This window comes from Nanorana parkeri, unplaced genomic scaffold, assembly GCF_000935625.1.
Source record: "Nanorana parkeri isolate BGI_ZX_2015 unplaced genomic scaffold, ASM93562v1 scaffold1203, whole genome shotgun sequence".
In the NCBI taxonomy this organism is placed as follows: domain Eukaryota; kingdom Metazoa; phylum Chordata; class Amphibia; order Anura; family Dicroglossidae; genus Nanorana; species Nanorana parkeri.
In genome coordinates, this window is record NW_017307471.1 from 383,311 (window position 1) to 408,509 (window position 25,199).

The 25,199-nt window shown below is 41.4% G+C and overlaps 1 protein-coding gene across 2 annotated transcripts in view; it reads left to right on the forward strand.

The window, feature by feature from the left end:
• The window catches only part of LOC108796965 (serine/threonine-protein kinase PAK 3), a 92,157-nt gene that overhangs the window by 28,318 nt on the left and 38,640 nt on the right, over positions 1-25,199 (forward strand). For both annotated transcript variants that reach the window (XM_018568533.1, XM_018568534.1), the window contains exons 2-3: positions 11,891-12,087; positions 15,771-15,871. In XM_018568533.1, the coding sequence (XP_018424035.1) occupies positions 11,913-12,087; positions 15,771-15,871 (276 nt within the window). In that variant the 5' untranslated portion in view covers positions 11,891-11,912. The remainder of the gene's footprint in view (positions 1-11,890; positions 12,088-15,770; positions 15,872-25,199) is intronic.

The following is a 25,199-nucleotide window of genomic DNA, read 5'->3' on the forward strand; positions in this document are numbered from 1 at the left end:
TCAGGCGTGGGCCGTTTTGTAGCGCGTTAGGGACGGGCTGAAATACGCCAAGGTGTGAACCAGACCCATTGAATACAATGGGATTTAGATGTTTGAGCGTTTTGTAGAGCGTTCGTCGAGCGTAGAAAGCGCTACAAAACGTTCAGGTGTGAACGAGGGCTTAAGAGTTTATAAGGGTCTTTTTTTTAAAAAAAATTAGAAAACCACTTAAAGAATTCTTAAATCAGAACAAAGCATGCATTTTTTTAATGTGCATCGCCAATCAAATCTGTATGTACGGAAAGAGATTCTGGTTGGATTCAATGGTTTGCGGCCATTTGTAGATTGCTCTTTGCCCTAATAAAAAGTCAGTCTGATTAAAATTAGGGTATTTGTTTTACAAGGGTTTTTTTCACCCGCAGCTAAGAGTTGGAAATGGTCTCTTGCTGAATGATTAAAACTGACAATGGGTTTTGCCAGTCTTACCCATAATGTTCACCTTCTTTACAGTGTCCTAATAAACAAAAATTGAAGCTGCTAGAGCATTGAAAGCTATTTTTGTTTTTTATTGTGGTGCATTTTCAGTCTCAGAAATGCACTTAAAACAAGCCTTTAACTTACTTACAAGAACATGGCTCCAGTCCCATCTCCAACTCCCACAGCCACCATTTTTTCACTGCTGCGGCTACCATGACGTTCCTGTTTGGGCACTGATGATATAACTTATATGACTTTTAAGGTCTCTTCTGCCAAAAAATTCTAACTCCTCACTTTATTTATTGCTGAAGATTCAGATTATTACAGATGCCTATTGGTGACTGGTTCTCTTTTTTTTTTTAAGCCAGCCATCTACTTATGCACTAACCAGGTTTACATTGGTCTTGCACATACAGTGTACTGTATTGTTGCTTCTACCGAGAAAATAGTGTTGTATACATATTATGATTCACCTAGAATGACTTTATTCTGTAACTGGTGTAACCCACGTACATCTAGTCTTTCTGAACATCTGCCAGACACAAATGTATTATTAAACATAACCTCTGAATGGCAAAGTTTGAAGTAAATTGCTTCCTGAATCTGCAAGGCACACAATTATAGCATTGATTTTGTCGGTAAATTCTGTTGTCCTTTCTACACAGGAAATATTTGAGAAAAGAAAGCAATATGTAGAGTTCACGGATTGTTAAAACAATATGACGATGAAGGTCCAGTGTATATCACTAAACACTTTACACCATTTGCCAGTGATGTTATGTTAAAGAAGAAGACCAGGCAAATAACCAGGCCATCATGCAGCTAATCTAGAGCCTGAATTCTCGATATGCTTTGAATAATTGTCATTCAAGAATAGGAGGCATGATCTGGCTTTTTAACAACTGAGAAAACCGAGATACAGCATGGAGCTGGGAAAGCAAAAGTAATGTCAAGAGGGTGAGGTGTACTGAAGATCATAAAAGGGGTTTAGAGGTGCAAGGAATATGTGAGGGAACAGGCAAAGAGAGCAAAGGACAATGATAAATGACATTATTAGTGTAATGACACATCACAGACCTCGGGAACCAAGGTATATATAGTGGATCAATCAGGAATATCCATTACATGTTTAAATCCACAGTTGTTCTAGCACATGAGATTCCCTTCACCAAGAGGGAATTAAAGTAATCCGTCATTTGCCCATGCAAGGCAAAGCAACTTGTTCACTTTTAACACATCCCCACCAACAGCTTAGTGAAATATCCAGTACTTGTCCATGTGACAGTGTTGGTGCTTAGTGATTGGCTGCTGAAGTACTCAGTGCTAACACATGAGGATGGAGAGGAAGTCCTCAATCCTGTGTAAGCTCCAAGTCATGACTTTGAGTTTACATGGGACAACTTCTCTCCCCCCGTTGCCGATCAGTAACTGCCCTACACATAAAAGCGCAGGTTCACATCAAGCAGTGGTTTAGCCTAATATGAAACAAGAATGTCTGTATGAAAAACCAATTCACTGCACAGCTAGACTTTGTGCCCTTTATGTACTTCAAGGCGTATTTTTTTATTTTGCCTTTAGTGTTTCGTTAACACTGAATGCATAATTTGTTTTTATGCCAATGATTAAATCTCTTTAAGTGAGTGAACATGTTCTTATTTGTTTTGACAGTATAGCTACTAAGTTATTCTTTCTTTTTGAAATGTAATAAAATTCCTTAATTGTATGCCTAGAGATACTTAATGTCAATACAACACTTTATAGGCTTAAAGGAAACCTGTCAATAGAGGAATATGGAAATGCCATTCCTGATTGAGTTGGGAACTCCAGGGTTGTTTTCTTTATCCTTCCTTTAATGTCTAGTGAGCCTTTTGACCCAGTAAAAAACCTTGTGTATATTAGGTGTTGTAACACAGGATATGTATTTTCTTGTGTCGGGTTACTGACTCCCCAAATAATGCAGAAAGGATTAAAGTGGTACTAAACTCATGAATTAAATGTTAAAAATGCATTTAAGTACCTTAACTATTAGCAAAAATGTATCTTATTTGTGCATCATTCAGCAGTAGATACTCAAATCATTTCTGAATTCATGCTGACACTGTCCTTCCTTCTGGAGGGTGGCTACTTTTGTTTCCCATGCTCCCTGTGTGTGTTGTAAAGTAGCCACCACTCCAAGCTCGCTTCTGTGATCCACTACAATCTCACATTTAGTTTACTAATTTCTATTGAAGTTGTAGTCTATCATGGGCGTGAGCTTGGAGTAGGGCTACTTTACACACACAGGGAAGATGGGAACAAAAGTAGCCCCCCTCCAGAGGGAAGGACAGTGTCTGCATAAATTCAGAGGTGATTTGAGGATCTACATCCGAGTGGTACACAAATAAGCACATTTTTTTGTTAATAGTTAAAGTACTTTTGCAATGCAATTTAAGATTTACCGCCTGAGTTTAGTGTCCCTTTAATTGTCGGAAAGCTTTTTTTCCCGACCCTCTCTCTCTCTGCCCCTCCCCATCTCTTCTATTCTCTTATTACTGACCTTGGCTCATCTAACAATGTCCTTCACCTATTGTAAGCTGACAGGTTATGGAGCACTACATATTAGTCGGCTTTTCTCTAAAGGCATCAATGGATATCGTCCTCTTAATTAAGTTTTATACTGGCACTTGAATTTGAAGCTAACACAATTGGGGTGTCGCAAGCATTAAATACTAACCACCTCCTGCCTCTCGTACCTTAATAGTGACCCTTCACTTTGATAGGTGTCCTCACTACAGAAAAGGAAGCAGGTAGGGGTGGGCCAGAGCTGGCTGCAAGGCAAATTATTGCCTGTCGGAGACTATGCAGGCACCAGGGACTATAGCTTGGACTTTAGTAGATCAACGACTTTCATTGGTGACACAGCTGTAGTCTTGATGGCCGTATTTGTCATAATTTTAAAACTAAAGGTATAGAGGTATATTAATATTCTAATTTCATTTAGTTCTTGTACATCACATTTTATTTTATGTATTAGGAAATTTTAGACTAACTACCCACTTTATCAGTGCTGTACTTGAACTAGAAACAAGAAACAACAATATCAGATTTGTTTTAGAGCACCACCAGCAGGTGAGATCTAGTGCTACTACAATGCAACTCCAGCTTTACTGGCATTCTCTAAGAATTGTTATACATGGTCAGAGCTTAGTTTGTTCTTTATAAATCATTTAAATATAGCTGTGTGTTACATGGTTAGTCAAGTTCAGCACTGCCTATTCAAAGTCACCATTTGCTTTGATGACATCAAGCAGTCTGATACTTTCACTTCTCACGTAAAAAAATCCAAATCTCGTCTAGCTGGTTTGGTTACGGTGGCAGTAAGGTGTGTTCTGTATTTTCTTCAAACCCAACTAAGAAGTTGTTGGAAAACATTCAGAGAGCAAGCAAATCTGTGAGTAGAAATATACACGTAAAAGCATGTTCAAAATCCAGGTGTTACTAGGGTTGTCACCTGGCCAGTAACTTACACGACTAATTAGTAAAAATGAGGCATGGTTCCAATTATATTAATGGAAAAGGGACAATAAGGCTGGTATTCTTTTCCCAGAATAGGTGACAATCCTAGGTGTGTTTTTCATGCCACTTATCACAAATTGCTACTACACACACAGCTGAATTATAATTATTTATTTTGGATATCTGTATTGGCCTGTGTTGATCACTCAAATAGTTAAAAAGGAGAAATCAGACTGGAGCCCCACTGAAGTTTAGAAAATCAATTGCAATCTGTAAAACAAAAGGTAACTGGTTGGTTTATGTAGGGAAAACTGTCACTTTCAATTTTCTCCAGTCTTCATAATTCAGCGTGCTTTAGTGAATAGATTAGATCAGGGCTCAAAATTTCAAGTCCTGAGCTACTAGCCAGGCCTTAAAAGTTACTTGCCACCAGTTGCCCCAACTAACCCCTACCCTGCCTTAACTCTGCCAGGTCAGCAGTGTGAAACACAGTACAGATGTCAGTGGTGCAATGCCTAATACAGAGGCCAGCTGTGTGTAAAGCACAGTACAGTGGTACTGTGATACAGAGATCCTCTTTTCCCTCTGCATAACGTTCAGGCCGGGTGTCTCACTGTCTCTGCAGTCTTCCTCCCAGCCCTTGGCAGCTGAACTGGGCGGAGGAAGCTGCAGAAGACAGCGGAACTGAATGTCATTGAGGGGATGCGGCGCCGACAGGACCAGAGATGGGACACTACCGGCGCGGCGATAGTTTGCTTCTGTTCTCTCTTCTCTTTCTCGGCCCATCTCCCGCCGTCGGCGCACCCCCTTGATGACATTCCACTCGCCCCCCACACAATTTTTCACTCGTCAATTGCGAGGGGGCGAGTGGAAATTTGGAGGCCTGATATATATGATCTATAGCGGCCCCTCGTCTGTAGAAAGTCCCCCCCCCCAGTAATTATGTACAGTGTGTTGTGTGTGTATATAGGGGGATATACAATCTTCACCTGAACAAGGTCCTCTCCCCACCATTAATTATGCACAGTGTGGTGTGTGTGTATATATGGGGGGGGGGGGACCCGGCAGATATAATAGTCCCCTCAGACTCCGAGGATCTGTCGCCAGAACAGGACGACAGACAACTTTGCATTCCGGCAGAGGAGCAGGAGGGATGCCCGTTGGGCAGGGCTCTGTTCCGGGCTTAGTCCCACACTAGAGCCGGACACCATCTCCATCCCCAGCAGCAGCCCGTCAGCTTCCATTTCTCCGGGATGCCCGTCTGTGCACTGTCTCCATGGCGATGCGTCTTGTCTCCAGGAAGTGAGGTCACAGCAACACGTCCCCTATCCAGGAAGTGACATACCTATCTCAGCAACACGTTCCTTAGAAAGGCGCGTTCTATCCATTGCAGACCGCCTTTCTCGTGACGTCACTATTCCTTGCTCGTGCATGGGGTCTGAAAGCACTGGCCCTGAGCTGTCAACGCCTACATTGTCACGGGGTCTGAAAGCACTGGCCCTGAGCTGTCAACGCCTACATTGTCACAGGGTCTGAAAGCACTGGCCCTGAGCTGTCAACGCCTACATTGTCACGGGGGCTGAAAGCACTGGCCCTGAGCTGGCAACGCCAGTAGGCGCACCCCCTCAATGACATTCCACTCGCCCCCACGCAATTTTCACTCGCCAATTGCGAGGGGGCAAGTGGAAATTTTGAGGCCTGGATTAGAAAGTACTCGGATTGTTTATGTTTTGAAATGTACATGTAATGACCTAAAAATGTTGTCTGTAACATATAGTTCTTTGTACTTTACTGTACTGTCACCGGCTTGCTGTTTAGGACAGGACAAGAAGTATGTCAATAGGTGTTTGGTGATTTTTTTTTTTTTTTAAGTAAACAAATTAATTCTGACAATTTTATAAAGGAAAACACAAATTCACCTTTTTATGATGTTAAAATGTTTACTGCTTCGTGTTTTTACCTCCTGGTTATTACTGTCAAGTATTAACTACTCCTGGTAAACTGGTAAGCATGTCCTTTGTACCACAAACCTATTCACCTGTTTTAAACCATGCATGGACACCTAGGGTCAAATGGGAGGAAGCACCACTCCCCTATGAATTCTGTGTATTCTGCTGTTTAATATAGGTCTAATAGATATGAAGTATAGCCTTGTTACTTGTACGTAAGCCATGTCTATGGTGTCTACCTCCACCTCCTACCTGCTACAAACTTGAAAATAGAAACATTTGCAAAACTCTTTTAATTCTGTTTCGTTTGTCTTGTGATTACTTTTGTGAGTGCATTGTTGGTATATTATATAGTCAGGTGGGTTATATCACTGTTCATTGGCGTTACAGATTTCTGTATAACTTTTTATTTATAGTCTACTGCAGGGGTCAGCAACCTTTTACACACAAAGTGCCATTTTTGAAACCATCAGACAACCGTGTGCCAGTGAACAATAGCACGCCATAGTGTTAGATACATTTCAATTTTTCCACTCATAGCTGTACTGCTAATAGTAAGTTAAACTCACATTTTTTTAAATGTGTTTACCTTACCATTAGCAGCACATCTATTAGTGAGAAAAATTAACTAGTGCACACATAAACCATATTCATATTTACATGTGCTGAAAAGTATACTGGACTTACAGTTTTAACACGATCCCTGTGTCTTTATTTGATGGCTCAGTTGTGCTATGTCTGGCCTGTAGGATGTTACTTTCAGCGGACCTTAGACCAGCACCAATGCATTCTTTGAATACCCTGCAGACCTCAGGCCAGCAACAATGCCCTGCAGAACTCAGGCCAGCAACAATGCCCTGCAGACCTCAGGCCAGCAACAATGCCCTGCAGACCTCAGGCCAGCAACAATGCCCTGCAGACCTCAGGCCAGCAACAATGCCCTGCAGACCTCAGGCCAGCACCGACACATCTTAGATCGCAGACCAGCAGCAAACACATGACAGACCTCAGACCATCAGTAAACACCATGGCCATTTCACCACACTTTAGCCTGCATATCAGCCACAGAAACTGTATGACAAGTTTTCAATTTCTCATGTTTGAAATTGTTTTATTTTAGAAGCAGCCTTCCTTACCTACATGGACCAAGGCATATTAGGCACACACGCAGATTAGTGCGCACAGTAATATTAGCCACAAAAAGCACTGATTTTATTCCTGTTCTACATATAAGGGCAGGAATAAAATCAAAGCTATTTGTGGATCAATATACTGCTGCATTTGTGAGGGAATGCATGTGTGCTGGAACGAGGGTTAATGTTTATGTATGTGAGCAGTATACATGTGGTACCTGCTGTATATTCCAGATGATCGTCTGGCTCCTTTTTCTGTGCTGGGGCAGGGTGTGCAGTAGATTCCTCCTGTCGGGCAGGGTACAGTAATCCCGTCCCATCACATCAGGCGTGGGTGAGCCCGCTCCTGTCTGGCGGGCTGGCACAAGAGGGATCCTTCAGGCAGGAGCATGCGCAGAACGAGCTGAGGGCCCCGTCAGCGTGCCACTGCGTTCCTATGCCGCTCAGCCACGTCACTGAGGTGGGTGGGCCAGTAAATGTAATTGACAGCCGGCTCGAGGGAGCTGTCAACTACAAGCAAAAAGGTCGACTCGTGAGACCTTGACAGCGTGCCAGTTGTCAAGGTCTCACGTGCCAGGCAGGGCATGCATTCCCGGGGGTTGCTGACCCCTGGTCTACTGTGTTGGCAGTGAGTGAGCTTTTAGAATGCTGGGGAGGTCCCAGTGTCTGAAACAAATTAGACTGACAGTAGTACAGTACAAGAGAGCATGATAGGCTCACAAGATATAACATCTCACGCTGTCTGATTTCTATGGGAACCTGGGATGAAGACAGAACTCTTTAAAAGAAATGCATGGTGGTTTTGCACCTATCCTAAATATATATTTTAAGACTGGTAAATATAAAATATGGCATATAAATGTATTGCATTCTCCTTCTGAAATCGCAGGTGTCATTTCAAAATGTTCTTTTTCCTTAAGGTTCGGTCAGAGATGTCGGTGAGAGCATGCTTAAAAGGAGACAACTTCTGCTGTGCTTTCTCTTTAGAAAACCAGCACTGCTCTGAGAATCCTTTGTTGTTGCGTTTTATATCTGACTTAAACTATGCCTTTTACAACTGCTTAGCCTGTCAATCAGGGGGGAACTGGGGAAGGTGGCATTGATGAGAGGGATTATAAGAGACTATAGGTGTGTAGAACGGATGCCCATGAGTCAGACCACTATTTATATGGAGCCAATATAGTGTGTGTGTGTGTGTGTGAGTCTAAGTGTATACAGATATAAGAAATGTTCTTAACTTGCATAAAGCTGCTGAATAATTTATTTTAAGGAACCAATAGCCTAAAACTCTGATCACATAGTCATCACAGGAAGGAACCCGGTGCAGGATTATCTGTAGGAAAGCATGTTATTTAAGATTTCTGTTCTTCTTTATACATTCAAGCAAGCTATTATACAAAAAAAAGCTTTAAAGTACAATGCCATGTTTTAAATGAATAAACCAGGGGCCAGCATTGTTTAAAGAAACAAAACAAAAAAAAAACAATTTTTTGCTTCAATTCTCCTTTTGCACTTCGGAGCTGTCCCCTCCAGTAGTTCCTTTTATGTCACTAGATGTTGTCACTCTGTTATCATTCAACACACCTTCCTCTGAGTTCAGGCTGTCATGGATACACCTGTTGGGGGAAGAAGGACCGGTGATCACTGTATCAGCCAGAAGATCCTTGCAAAAAAATAACAAAAATGTGTATCTATGTGCAAGATAGATGGATAGTATAGATAGTGTGTGTTGGGGGGAGGGGGGATTTGTGGGGTTGTTGAGTTAAACCTGGAGTCCTGATTTAAGTTATTTTGTGATTTTTTTAAGTTGCTTTAAAATGTGACTAGCTGACTTCCTTTTAAACAAACTTTGGGTTTTAATAAGTTGCATGAGGTTTTGATAGTAATTCAATGCGTTAGGCATGATCTGTTTTTATAGACTGCCACACGCGCTTCATCACAGAATGTGAATTTAAATGCAGTGATGTCACTACTGTAGGAAGAACCTTTACAGTTTTGGCCAAAAGCTGTGATCTAGAGTTTTACCGTCTGCACTGTGAACAGGACCAGAGCATTGTTTAAGTATTACTATTATGTTACTATTTATTCAGGAATTTGAAATGGAAACTCCTACGCCCATATATTGAATAAAAAGCTTTTCTGGCCAAGAGCATCAAAAACAAACTTTCCAGCAAACACAGTGGAACGCTTCTTGTAGTTTTTTGTTAAAGTTAAATGCAACTTCTTGCTTTCTTAAGAATAGATACATGGGATCTGCTGACTTGTTTTTTGAAGGTATATGACTGTCATCCTTATTTTTCCATTACCATTTGATGAAATACTGACCTGAAACAAGCATGTGCATATCAGACATCAGGGCACCTAATATTCATAGAGTATGCTTGTTCCAGGTCAGTGGCTCACTGAGTGGTAGAGCATGGATTAAAATGGGAGCCTGACACCTTGCACCTACAAAAACAGGTCAACAATGGCAGCTCCCATACTGCTATCCTGCAGCTCTTTTGCTCTATGTCACCGTAATATGACCCAAATGTCTTTAGAGACTAAAAGAAAATGAGAAAATACTGAATTTGCTGGCATTAGTGGCCAGATAGGCTTTACCTTCTATTTCCATTTACTCTTTTTCCTCTAGTTGTAATAAATTAGCCACTCTGTGTAGTTCATGTTCTGTCGGTGTCCTAACAGTGTCCTTAATGCAGTCTAGGTGTGTTTTTGTGATCCAATTGGCACATGTTTTAGTTGTTTTATATTGTGTTTGTTTACTTTTAAGTAATGTTTCATGTGTCTGGCATTTTAACTAGTTTGTTTAATGCTCACTCCTGTACAAGAGGTCAGAGAATAAAGCTGGCTAGTGTAGCTTCACCTATAGCAGCCACTGTTCTCCTAAGACAAGTAGGCCTAGTGGTACTTGGCTGCCCCTAGGACTTATTACACACTGCTACATTCTTTGGCTAAATAGCACAAGAGGCAGAACAAGATACATGAAAAGGGGTACTTGTGGTTCTAAAGAGTTCCAGGGGTCTGCAGAGGCTAAGACTAGTGCCACAGCAGATGCAGTCAGAAAGATGTGCAGCGAGGTCAGTCCAGGCAGCAGGCATGATATTTGATCTATAACAGGCACAGGTCAGTCCAGGCAGCAGGCAGAAGGCCTGGTCAATAGCAGGCAGGGGTCAGTCAAGGCAGCAAGCACCTGGTCAATAACAGGCAAAGGTTGATGTGGGCAGCAGACAGAAGACGTGGTCAATAACAGGCAGAGATTAGGCTGTGCAACAGGCAGGTGTTGGTACAGGCAGCAGACAGATCAGAAAAATGGTACTGGCAAATGGCAGCTAGTGAGGTAGGTGAATAAACCTACCACAAGCCCTGGGCACAGGGCTTGTTTAAATCAGGCACTGACAGAATGCAAGCCAATAGGAGGCAAGCAGGGAGGCGTAAGCTGCCAGTGTTGTCCAACAACGTGGCAGAGACTAGGCCATTGCTGGAATATAGTTATTATTATGGCCAATGGAAGCAATGAGAAGGAGCCCAAGTTGCGCTCCATTGGCAGGGCAACACGAGTCATATACCTGTATTGTAAGAAGGAACAGCAAAGTACAATCATTGTGTAGCACTGCAAGCAGGAGAAGAGCATGTTTAATTAAGAAATTTGGCTGCCCCATGTTCATATATAATACAAGTTTAGAACCAAGGTTTTCAAAATATTAACATACATTAATGAGATTTATATCTTGCTAATTTCTTTATATGTTTAATATATTTAAAAAAAAAGAATTCTACATTTCCTTTAAAGAATCACTGTCATAAAAGGAACGCTGTGGCTGCTATTGCTTTCGTCTCTTCTTGAAAATGTTAGTTGCCTGGATGTCATACCAGCCCCCCCTCTTGCTTTAGTATTATATGTCACTGTCATGGACCAAGTATACAGATAAGGTCTGCTGCCTTTCCTGATTTGCTTATAAAGTATAGGAAAGCCAGTGGGTCAACCTTACAGACAGGCATTTATCAGTATTAGAGGGGACAGAAGGGTAGCAATGGCTGCCCCTGTATTTCTGTCAAAACAGACTTTATTTAAAGTTACTATGCAAGGCAAAGCAGCAGGTCTACTTTATCTCAGTCCTCCTGAATAGCTTACACAGTATCTACCTTCCTTTTGCTCTCATGCAGCTCCATTCAGTGGCCAGGAATGAAATGAAAGCCCCATGTGAGATACGAGCTACTGGAGTCCTAGCTTACACAGGGCAAAGAACTGCCCACGTGATAGTGCTGATTTTCCTTGTGTTGTATCAAGTCAACAGTCGACATGCCAAGTCCACAACGTTTCAGTTGAGCCCACGCTGCATGCTCCTATATTTCCCAGGTGTCCATCTGCTGTCACATAAAGTGAGTGACATTCTGCTCCTTAGCCAGAAGTAACTGGCATTTCCTAAAGCTGTTGGTACTAAATTGAGCAGAGTGGGACTGGGTATTAAAATATACCTGTTCCTTTGCTCTAAGGATATATTTACTAACTCGTAGTATGGCGATATATGTAAAATGCACAGCCATATTTGCTTATACAGTAAGTCTTCTACATAGGAACCTTCACGTTGCAAACTTTTGAATATGCAAACGTGCGTTCACATTTCAAATCATGTTTTTTTTAATGTATTATTTGTGTGAAAAGTATTCTAAACCAATTACAGTACAGTACTATATAGCCAATTGTGTTAGTTGGGTACCTAGGCTAACTTTGTTGGAGTTACGAACAATCTCGTAACGGAACTTGTCCATATGTAGTGGACTTACTGTACATGTTTTGCTTTGTGTTAGCTGTAAGCTCAATTCTCTTTTTCTTTTTTCTTTTTTTTTATCTGACAGAAGGCTGTGAGGACTGCTGAAGATGTCCGATAGTGTGGATATTGAAGAGAAACCTCCAGCCCCCCCTCTTAGAATGAACAGTAATAATCGTGATTCTTCAGCACTAAATCACTGCTCAAAACCACTACCAATGGCACCCGAAGAAAAGAACAAGAAAGCCAGGCTGCGCTCCATCTTCCCAGGAGGAGGGGATAAAAGTAAAGTATCAGTGTATGACATTAGACAAGGGCAATATGTCCTCTGTGCCATGCTCTTTGATGTTATTCGCTTATTGGATGAAATTGCCTTCAAGTAGTCAACATGATAGGTGGATCACGTGGTTTCAATCAGATACTATGACAAATAGAGGGGCATTTATCTGGCAAATTAGGGACAGCATTAGAGGCATATTTATTGTAAATCTGGTTGCCTTTCATTTAGCAAAGTTCACGTGTATTTGCGACCCATGCACCTGCAGTCCTAAGCAGCCAACTTGGACTCTTCTGCAAAGGTCTGCAACAAATTTACGATTGTAGATGAGGCAAAATTTCACAAATCACATGCACTAGAAGTGCTTAGCTACATGGACAATTTTAATCTCTTGCTGCTGAGAGATTTACCTTCTTGCTAGCAGTCACCTCACTAAGCCAAAGCTACACAGGAAATTTTTGACAGCTTGATTGCACTAAGCAGTCCAATTGAGGAACCAGCATGAACCTTTGTAGAGCCATTGGCATATTTATCAGCTAGCAATAATAGCACCAAAAAAAGTTGGATCACAAGAGTTGATATTTGTAAGTGATGCAACCAACAGGGAAATCGCATGTGATAAGAAGACCGTGTAGGACGCTGGTGGTTAATTTATTTGATAAAGGGAGCCTCAAGTGTGGCTCCTCACGTTTTCATTCAGTGAATTAATTGGTACAACAAGCTGTAAAACTTTAGATGTGCAGAAGAAGGTGGTCGGAGACTGCAAACATACTTTAAGAATTGTTGGGGACACAAGCCATGCTTCAGGGGTCAGTCATAGACTGGAGACACAATACATGAGACTACATGAGATCACTGCTAATACAGGCACATTACAAACCAATGCTTCCACATTTATGCTACTTACAGCCATATGCCAGATATGATATTCTCTATCAGCACAATCCATTATAAATATCATAGGGAATAAATATCATAGGGAATAAAACTCGCCTCAGGCGCAGCTGAGAGGGGGCGCAGCCAGGGGGTTGCCAAGGCGAGCACAGGGCGGCATTGGCAACAGGGACGCCAGGCGGCCAACACAGCCGCGGCTCAACAGGGAGAAGAGGAGCGGCAGAGGCTCCTCTTCTCCTCGGATCCCTGCTGCTCTCCCCACCTGTATGGGCAGAGGACTCTGCTGTGTCCTCAATCTCTTGTCTCAATCTCTATTTAAAAAGGGAAATGTCAGGGGTCTGTTTAGACCCCCAATATTTCCCCCGAATTCCCCAGAAACTAAAAATGTTTTAATTAGTTTCATAAGACGTCGCATACCGCACACGTCTGTTGAGGGGCACAATTTTCCGTTCTTGCCTCGGGCGCAAAAGGAGCTAGCTATGGCTCTGCCTACCCCCTTCCCTTCGTTAGCCGAAGGAGCCACTTGGGGAAGGGGGAGGAGTCCGGTGATGTCGATGTCCGTGACGTCACAGGATCTCCGACGGAAGACCCGGAAGCCGGCGGAGATGTGAGTACCAATCAAAATAATTTTGATCGATCAAAAAAAATTTACGATTAATTGAGGAATTAATCGTTATTTTTCGCAGCCCTAATAAAATGTGCATATTCTTGTCCTGACCAGACAAAAAAATATCTGTATAGCCAATGAGATCATAAAAGTAGAGTCATGTTCGTAAGAATTGAAGAAATAAAGCACACTGATAAAATAAAAAAGGGAAAGTCTTAAATCTATTTTGAATTGAGTGGCTGAGACTGCACCTTTAATTACCATGATGTGTAACAGACTCTGAGAGAGGAAATGCCTTCAACATTGATCGCTCCAGACTAAGCAGTGAAACACAGTATTCTTAGTGTTACTTGTTATCTTGTAAATCATACCCACATGTTTTAGCAATTTGGGGTATCTGCCATTAAGTGTAATGTTACTGGGCTGCTTTTCATTAGAAAAGCTTATATTTCAGTCTGCCTGCACGTGCCAAGGGACTGTGCGGGAACACAGAGGAAATAGACTTGGAATTGTCTTTCCAACTAAACTGGGGGTTATTTACGGATCACTGGGAAGCGGCGTGGTGAAGTCAGTGTTCCCAGGATTTAGAGGTGTCCTTAAAGCTGCAACACCTAGAAAGAAAAGGAACTTTGAAAATAGTGTATGTGAGCTTTTAGAAACAATTGGATTTTTCAATTGTTCAAGAGTAAAAAATAACGTTTTGTTTTTTTTCCTTTCTAATCAGGGAAATTGCATAGAAAAAAATTAGTGGCAAGTGCAGGTCTGGTACGCCAGGGTTTAAGATTATGGGATTACTGCTGTATTGGATAGTAGAATCCCAAGACACACACACACACACACACTGTTGTAAGTACCTAAACTTGACTTTGAATCAACCCAGCGGCGTAACTACAGATCATGGGGCCCCATAGCAAAACATTTTATTGGGCCCCATGGTAAACCCTTAAAATGGAAATCAAGGACAGGTAGCAGGAGAACTGTCTGCATAGTCTCTTCCTGTACATCTGATGTCAACTCTTCTTACTTGGAAATGCCATAAGGAGTTACAGGGTCAACAGCCACTTCAGCAATCCTTCATGGGGGCCCCCTTCCACTCCCAGGCCCCAAGCAGCCGCATGGGCTATAGCTATTGTTACGCCCCTGAATCAACCTCTTGCAATATACAGAACTACTCAGACTGTGAAAGGGAGGAGCAGGACTGGAAATGGGAAAGGAACAGGATTGCTGCTCTTTCATTGTCCATTCAGATGGCTGGGGATGGAGATAGGACTGTCAAGTTAATGAGCACAGGCAAACATTTATTAATATCTTGAATACAAGCTTAAAGTAGTATTAAACTCTTAATTTCTTTTCAATAATGAGTTCCAAATCAAACACATATAAACTGCCCAGCAAAGCATTTCTTTAAATTTTTGCCCAAGCACATGCAGTCATCATGTTTCCAAACAGCTCCAACCCTCTCAGCTCCACTTCCTTGAACTTCCTGTTTAGTACAAGATCACAAAGAATAGCACAGCTTTCAGCAGCTGTCCTTCTACTAGCTTAGGGAAAGGAGAAGGGAGGAGCAGGGGGTAGTAGGAGAGTCGCTTGCCTTGCTGCCTTGTGTGTATGTTTTTGGAGACACACACAGCAAGAACTTGAGGAATTTTAAAAACTACCCCCGCACTGCAAGGGTTAAGTGCTTGTTTTGTCTAGGGGAGTCAAAGCAGTTTTACTCACCTGATCCTCATTCCCTTGGCAGTGAGGGCTCACCTGCTGTGGGGTCCGGCTCTAGCATTCCAGACCCCACAGGACTGAGGATCAGGCGAGTATATCCCCTCCTTGCACTTGTTGGCACAAGTGCAAGGAGGGGAGCAGCAGTGGGCAGAAGGAAAGGGTGTACTACATATGACCTGTGTAGTTCGATTTTTATATGTGTAGCACATCCAGTGCCTACAACTGGTTAAACAACACAATGTGTTATGTTGACTTTATTCCTTTTAGAGTTCTTATCTAAAGTACTATAACTCCTAGTGATCAATCAAATTCACCAACGTAAGTACAGTACAGAATGGATTCTGCTTCATTTCTATGGGGTACTGCACCTAAAGATTATCTACAAAGATTAAGAACTCTTATTAAAAAAGCCAAATGATATGTGTACATAGTAAAAGGTACAGTTTAACTAACTTTTTATAACTTTGACCCCAGCCAACAAGAAGAAAGAAAAGGAACGCCCAGAAATCTCCCTTCCTTCAGATTTTGAACACACCATTCATGTGGGCTTTGATGCTGTGACGGGAGAATTCACTGTGAGTACCCGTAACATTATTAACATCTGAGAAATTCTTTACACTCTCAGGTAGACCTATTCATTTGTATAGACCAAAGTGGAGTGAGCTGCAAAAAGCAGTTAGGATCTGACTGACTTTTTACTGAAATCTGATTGGTTGCCATGATCACTGTGATTTACCCATATATCTAATTGCTATTGCATTTTGCACTGCTTTGTTAAATGTTATCTTCCCTATTGGTGCAGGGGTTTTCTAATGTATAGTAGTATTTCCCTATTACACAAAGAAAAAGCTTTAAGTGAAAGTCAAGTGGAAGGATTTTGATTTCAGACTGGTGGCTGTTGATTATTGCACACTATTTTCTTCCACTTTGTTAGGGGAGACACAATTCAGATTCTATCACAAAATCCTTTTTTTCTTTATTTGAAGATGATCGATTAAAATACATTAGCGTATTCATCCAAGGTGTTTTCAATGCAATGTATTCACACGTTGGTACAAATGCAGCCTCGTACAGTGCACGCAAGGGCCCTCCTCCACTTCAATATGGTGCAAATTATTTGTGAAACAATGGGAATGGAAGAGCTTCCTGCAATATCATCATCTTACATTGCTGGTAGAGCGAAAACACAATACAGAGAAAGCAATTCTACATAAATGCATTAAAGTTTAACTGTTCAACATGAATACTATACATTTGTACTTGCCCTGAAGCCAATAAAAAATGCCATTATGACAAGCAACTTTTACTAAATATTGTTCCCAGAAACATAGCCTAACCCTCTGTATGCACCTATTTTTGGTGTTAACAGGTTGTCCTCACCACCACTAGAGTGTACAGACTGGTGATGGGAAAACCACTCTGCACTGAGCTAAATTAATAATCAGCCTCCCAGGAACAGACCCTGTAGGCAGAATGAACGTTGTTGCAGTAGATTAACACGCATGTGCTAAGGGGTGTCATGTTAAGGCAGCCCATTCATCTTGAATGGGTAATCAAGTTTCTGCAACACACCAGAATACATGTGTTCACGTTTATGTATTTATTTATTTCAGGTAGTTTATATAGCGCCATCAGTTCCTGCATATTCCCAAGTGTTATCACAGGTGTAGCCAAACTTTGGCCCTACAGCTGTGGTGAAACTATAGATCCTACCAAGCTACATGCATCTGCCTCTGAAAGTCATGCCCATAGCTGTCAGTCTTGCAATGCCTTTATAGGACTTATAGTTCCACAACAGCTGGAGTGCCAGAGCACCTGTAGTGTGAAAGGGACCTTAGAGCATGGCATTCTGAGCCAGGAGGCTGTAGGCAGTACTACTGGAAACAACTTATTTTTAGAAAATGTAACCTGTTGTGTTTCTTTTTTCCCCAGAAGCATCTGGAACAAGTACAAATGTATAATTTTTAGTGACTGCACCATTATTCTTACTTTTTCTTTTATAAAGATGATTTTCATTTACAGCAGTTATGTACAAAAGGTCATTGAGCTCACGCACAGTGGTATATCACAGGGGCTTATGAGCATGTGTAGTTCCATGAATTAATAAATAACCATCACTATTTTATTTTATTCAAAAGGCAAAATAAATAAACATAGCAGTCTTTTGGACTTATTAACACATGACAACCAATCTCATTTTACAGTACACTTTTCTAAGTAAAGTAAACTGAAAGCTGATTGTTTGCTATCAGTTATTTCACTATTCTCATCATCAGTACATGTACCGTTATAAGTAAGCCTGCATAACTAAACCATTACCTTGTTGCTCCTCTTCAGCATGTTCTATTGGAAAACATGCTGGAAAATAATCTAGAAGCAATCACTCTGTCAGCATCTTTTTTTAAAACTTTTGATGCTTTGTATAGTTTTTTGGTTTGCTAAAGAATGCAAAGAACTGCTTTTTTATGCCTTATTTTTCTTACATCTACATTATTTGATGGAAAATGAACAGCATGGAAAGTGCTTATGTCAGCAGGTCTGATGACTGTTATGAAATATGTTCAAAAACTTTACCGAGGCCTGTGGTTAATGGTTAAGCACAGGGACTGGCTTACATGGCTTTCATCAGATGATACAAGAAATTGCCTTCTTAAACTCGTCATCCTCCATAGGTTTAATGTACATATTTTACTTTGGTTGGGGAGTAGTAAGGGCACCATCACCACACAATGATGCTTACCTCCCCAGGTTCACTTGCTGGCGTTGGCAATGTATTCAAAGAATTTACAGTGACTGACTTGAAAAGCATCTGGCGTAGTGCCAGCGGAGGAAGGGTAGTATTGGGGAACTTCAATGTAGCTAGTCTTTATAATGACCCTGGGGAGGTATGTTCAGTTTTGCAGTGATGGCACCTAATGACACTTAATCCAAACCTAAATTATTGGATGTTTAATAGATCTTTGAATAACTGTATACAGTACTGATATTTTGCCATATGGCTCTTATGCTAAATTGTGCAGTCAAAGATGGTGAGTTAAATGTTTCTGTTCTACAAGTCATTTCTATTTGTATGTGTTCTATATAGAGTTGTAGGTGGAGCAAAAGTAATGGCTTATTTTCAGCAACAAATGTCAAATATATAGTGCAGAATTGTACATTTCTAGATAATATGCAAGTGACCAGATTTAAATTTCTTCATTAATCTTAAGTATGCATATTGCACCATGCCAGTACTGATGTGACTTTAGGCTGGGTCAGACGTTGTGTTTTTGCACCTGTCTGACTAGAAAGTTTAACCTAATAAAGTGTATGACAAACAAACAGACAGACTCTTCTTGGAGGAGCGCTACTACCTGGAATAACTTTTATGGGCAATGCTAGTATCAACTGAGAGCATAGAAACAATCTTCTAGAATGGAAAGGATGTAAACTTACAGTTGGGATATGGGAGACTCTGCCCAGATCTTCACTTCAGGATGTGATGGTCAGGTCCTTCTATCTGGCAGATGAGAGGTGAGTGGCTAAAACCGGGGGCTGGGCTGAATGGCTAAAACCCTCAAGTTGTCAAATGTTGAGCTGGTCTTAGAACATATCTGCAAGATTGGAGCCGCTCACGTACTCGGCTGGCCAGGCCGGGCCGCGATGGCTGGGATTGGGGGAATGTGAGGGAGAGAGCGAGAAGCCGCGAGCAGCGCCCGATGCCGTATATACTGGCAATGCTGTAGGGCTGCTGTCTCGAGGTGTCCGATGGTCTCGCTGGCAACGAAAATCGCTGAATTGTCTGTTTGTTTGTTTTTATTAGTGCACAGGGTCCCTCCCCCTGTTATGAGGAGTTTCGCACACCACCAGTAGTTAATCTCCAGAGTTGTGTCTGACCTACAGGAGTGCGGTCTAAACATTGTGCTTTCTAATAAAGTGTATGGTGAGTCAAAACGTTTCTTTTAGTTTTGGAAAGATAAAGGAATGGTAAAACCCTCCAAGGTTATTTGTTGCTGTGTCCTGCTGGAAAGAAATCAGTTGACTTACTGTCTTGGAGACGCAACAGGAAGAAAAATCTCCCCCAAGTTAGAGGAATTCTCACCAAAGATAGTTGTCACCAGAATATTTGTACCCATTGGATCAATTACTCTTCATCTCATGCTCTGACTATTCTAAATTGTAGAATTTCCCCTTATGTTATGGTTCCATGACACTGGCCACCAGGACAAATAGAGAGGGTGAATCCCCCCAGCATGGATGCTAACGGCAAAAAAAAAACCTGACAGAGGGGTTAACCCTTTCCCAATCCATCCAAAAAAATACAAATGTTTTGCCCTTTTACATACACTTGACGTGAGAAAAAGATTGCTACCATTTCAATCTGAAAATGCTAGATGCTTAGTTCTTATGCTGATCAGTAGGTTCAGTAGTTTGAGCCATTGAACTGGAATAAGAGTGCAGATTAAGAAAGTCAGTGAAAAGTCCTTATCGGCTTAATTAAGGGTCATTGGTTCAAAGTACTAAAACAAGAGTATCAGCATGGCAGCCATGAAACTAACATTTTCAGGAGTAGATTTCATTAATGGCAGCCTCCATGTTTTTCCTATGACAAGTTTCCTTTAAACATTTTCACCAGTGTGTTCTAGTTTGATGCTTGGATCTGTCACAGTGTGTTTCGGGACTTTTTTACATCTTTCACATAACATGACAATTCTTGGTTATTAACACTGTCACTAATGTAAAATACTAGGGCTGTGGAAATTAAAGATTAATTTCTCGATTAATCGTTAAACTTTTTGATCGATTACAATTATTTTGATCGCTAATGAAAACACTCACTTCTCCGCCGGCTTCTGGGAGTCCCGTCGGCGATCTGGTGACGTCACGGACATCAACGTCACTGGACTCCTCCCCCCCTTCCCCAAGTGGCTCCGTCGGCTAACGAAGGGAAGGGGGGAGGAGTCCGGTGACGTCGATGTCCGTGACGGCACATACAGCACAGCAATGAAGATATAAAATGAACTCGGATCACACTAATCCAGCACGTTATTATTCTGAGTGGGGCACGTGAGATTAATAACGTGCTGGATTAGTGTGATCAGAGTTCATTTTATTACTTCATTGCTGTGTAGTATGTGTATAGTGCAATGTAGTTGGATCTGTATGTGCGTTATAATTGAAATTAATCGATTAAAAAAAATTTGATTAATAAAACACGAAAATTTTAATCATTACCAGTCTTATAAAATACCATAAACTGCTGAGTTGAAAAAATTACAACACCCACGCCAGGCGCACCGTTCCTTTGCCACCTACTGTAAAATCGTTCACGAATGTGTATTTATCTGTTTGCCCTGGAGTTTAGCTGTAAACATGTTTGTGTGGCAGCATGTTGGTGGTCTCATTATCACATATTTAAGAATATGTTAGAAACCATTGTACATCACCTTGTTTCTTACGAATGGGTGATGTGTTATTAAATGAAACATATTACCATAAAGCATATTAACAACATACCATTATAATTTATTTTAGGACACTGCATCCAGCGTATTCGTTTTTCACATGTTGTGTTAGGGAAAGTGTTTACTAGAATGTCCCTGGATCCGTTATGTGGAGCATCATAACGCCCACCAGAAAACACTGTGGCAAGTCCAAGGCACACACTAGTGAAAAGTTGTTGAAAGTGTTCAGTGCTATTAAACTTAATTTCCTCTCTGTAAAATTGAAAACACAAGGTTTTTATAGTTGTCAATAATCTATGTGAACTTAAGTTTGTCTTTTACTGTTTGTGAAGACCTGAAAATTATTTTGGTGTATTAATTTATCCTCACTCATTGCCTGGCCTGTAGACACATTATATTGCCACAGTACATATAGGTATGATTAGCCTAGACAAAAATCAGATACTTTTATTATACTATCATAGCTTCCAGCAGACTGTGTACTGCTCAGTGTTGATTTGGCTACTCCTGCTTTATAAAACTGATGGGTTTTGTTTAAAGTGTCAGTCTACTCAAAGCTGATATTTTAGTTACATGTGAATGCTGGTGAGTTGAATAGCCTACAAGCTTATCTTTAAAGTTACTTGGCTTTAGAGATAGATAGAAGAGTCTCATTCCACACCTAATAAGATTTGGCAATGTGAATGAGCACCCCTTTTATTTTCTGTGGCATATGGGTGGAGCTGGGAACTCAGATGCCAGCAGAGCCCTGAAGTATAAAAAGGTGTGTTCAGCTTTTCTGTCGCCCATGAAGACTACAATATCAGCTTTGGGTGGATTGATCCTATATGTGTTAAAATGCTAATGTGCCAACATGGTCAGGCTGTTGTAAATAAGTGTATTTGATTGACCACTTTGTCCTTCTCTTTCATTTTTATACTTTCTGGAAAGTTTGGAAGTGCCACTGGAATGTGTAACACTGTATGATAATTTTTCCTCTATAAATGATTACACCAGTTACCATAACAAATGTCTGTTCCTTCTGGTGATATGTAATTCATAAATGTCCCCTGTAATCCCTTTGTTATCACCTCACCTTGGCTGTGCTCTGTGTTTGCTGTTAGATTAATAGAATCACCACTGGGGGAAAGCTGCATGGGATCCTGAGTTGGATTTGTTTGTATTTTAATTTAATTTTTTTTTATTTTGAAGCTTTACATGGCACAACTGACCATTGCATGCCCAACACACCTCTTTGCTTGTACTAACTACTGTTTCCATATGATTTGGAGCAAAGGAACAAATCCACTCCATGTTTTGCTAGCAATGCTACCAAGCATGTCTTGGAGTTTTAGTTTTTGGAAAATAAGCACTTCTTAGAAACCTTTACTGGTCTTAATTAACCATAAATGTATCAAACACACCCACTGGCCTTAATTGTGAGTTCCTTAGGATGCAGGGTCACTCTAGTGGTGATATATAGAGAAAGGATTAACCTAAACATCAGAAAGATAACACATTTAGTAATAAATAAGCTAGCTCAATAGCTGTTTACCGCTGTCTGCTTTTTGCTTTAAGACAAAAAGTAATCTGTTTTGGCCAATAACTCCAAAAGCCTGTCAGTGATACAAACCTACAAGTATCATGTTTTAGATACTGGATACACCTGCAATGCTGTTTATTGCATACCTGCTCAGCTGCTATAATTTGGTTTTCATTTTCAGTCATTGTCAACAGGAATAAGATGCCCATCGCAAATACCTTTTATAATGTATATTTGTTTAGAAAGGTATGGCTTGATTGCCATATTTTTCTCTATGCTAAAGCATCTGAAAGTGGAATGATTGTTTGGGTCCCCACACACCTTACGATTATCGTACGATAATTGCGGGAAATCCCGCGATCGTACGATGATCGTAAGGTGTGTGGAAGCCGTGCGACCTCTACTACTGTAAGGTCGCACGACTTTAAACTTACGGACATGTTCGAAAACCCGCCGAGCATCGTACGATGTTCGGCGGGTTTGTGGCATGTCCGTACGATAACAGCCGTACGGGCCGGTGTGCGCAAGCGCACACTGCCCGTTCGGCATTGCGGTCATCGGAAGCCCGCCCCTCAGGGGGGCGTGGCTTGCGATCATCGCAAGTACGATCTGCCTATGCAACATAGGCAGATCGTACGTTTTTTTAAGTACCTTACAACCATCGCAAGACAAAAGTCTTGCGATGGTTGTAAGGTGTGTGCCCAGCCTTAGTAGTGATGGGCTCGGGCGTGTTCGCAGCTCCACCTGCCAAGCCCGCCAGGAAGCTGACAGCGCCAATCACAGGCACTGAGACATTTCCCGATCTCTGCAACTGCGGACCGGGAACATGTCTCAGCACCTTTTGATTGGCGCTACACGCTGTCGGCTTCCTGGCGGGCTCGGCACGTAGAGCTGCGTACACGCCCGAGCCCATCCCTACTCTGTAGGTCAGCTGTTGCTAGGACTGCTATTTAGCATTGGAGGCTTGAGTCAGTGCTTGTTGCAGGACACGGTGCAGCTCCACAGCATCAAGCACAGTAAGATATATATTGTAGGAAAGTCACTGGTCTTTAATCAGTATTTGGCAATAAATGCAGCTTTATTGCATTAAAAGTCTGCTTTAACCTCTTGCCGTCCGCCCGTAGTAAAAAAACGGACGGACGGCACTGCAGCATCTGCGGGATTCCAGGGATCCGCTGCCCCATAGGAATCGTGTACCCTGTCACTATATATATATATATATGTAGTTAGGAGAGGTGGGTGGGGCAACTGGAGCACTTTACCACTTGCGCCACATCCCTCACTCGTCACAGTGCCCTGAAAAACAGTGTTATGGGTAGAAGACAGCATGCTGCAGGGTAATATTCTGATGCTTTGCAGCAGCTCTTCATTCTTAATACTCGACTTTTAAATGATAATTTACAAAACTAGTGCAGTGTGTAAATGCTCCTTTTTTTTTTTTTTCTGGAGTATGGCTTTAACTTTTGTCTCTCTGTCTTTTGCCCCCCTCCAAGATGAAAGCGAGTAATCAGCTAAAGTCCTTCCTTTTTTACTCCTTATTTGGGATGGGAAGTGAGGGGGATTCCATTGGAGGACCGGTTTTAATGTTGTTGGGGAAATCTATATGTGACTCCCCTTGCTTACACAAAGTACAAAGTACACCATTATTAGGTATAGTACTTCATCATGTAATTGATGTAGATCCTTCACTATATTAATTGCAATACATAATTTAGCATTTACTTCTTGGGGCTGTAAGCAGGGATTCGGAGAACAGATGAGTCAGAGTTTCCGGTTTGTTTACCCAGCTGAGGTTCAAGTCCAAGATGAATAAAAGTAAAAAATTTAGAGTTTTATAATAATAGTTTTAGTTGTTTTTTTCATATCTATGTTCATAGAACAACTTCAGCTGATACAGGAAATGAACTTGTGCTTTGTCCTGCCTTTAAAAAGGAAGAACGCAGTATGGGGTCTCCTTGAATGCAAGAAGATGCCTTCTGTTATCATTATTATGTTAATCTTGTACAAAAATAAACAGCAAATTAGAACACATTGTTATGCATAAAATTGATTGGGGTAGGTGGATGCAAACTTAAAAGATCTACACAGACAGAGAAGGGACTAAAACCTTCTGTTGAAAGATCAATAATCTCAATCATTTTGCCACGTCCGTGGTCGGCATTACGAAAGCAGATAGTATGGGTCCGCTTAGCATTAAAAACTGAATCATTAACCACTTCAAGACCAGGTGTTTAGACCCCCTTCCTGGCCAGGCCATTTTTCAGTATTCAGCGCTGCGGTACTTTGACTGACGTTTATTCCGTCATGCAGCGCAACAGTGCATGTCCATCTTTTATATAAATTCACTCATTTTACATAAAGCAAAAAACTTATTGAGATGATGTCAAAGTAAGGACAAAGTTTATATATGTTGATCTTACCAGTTGTTGTTAAAGAAATATCATTCAGTTTGGATTGGGGAAAGTGTATTGAGGTAACCTCTATTTCCTTATAGTGGTAGAATGCAGAACATGTTTCTACCAACAAAATAACTTTAGTTTACCTCTTAGACCCTTTCACGTGTGCTTTCCGATCAGGCCTGCCTGTCAGGTTTTTTCAAGATGACCTGATCGGAAGCCCAATGTTAGTCTATGGTTTACATCCGGTTACTCCCAGCTCTGGCCGGGTCCAGAAAAACAAACAGATTAGAGTTCTATTTCCTTGGACCTGATCATGCCGGATTTGGGGTAATCTGATGTAAAAGGACAGAAGTCCGCTTACATCCGATTCCCATCATTCTAAATAGGTCTGGTAATTTCAGTTTTTTCCTTCCATCACAAGATGGAACAAAACAATGGACGGTCACAGATGTCACAGCAGTGACTTCCGTTCCAATCAGCAGGGAATCCATGCACAGATCCCCTCCCGATTGGACCAGGTAAAGGGGTCTTACTCTGA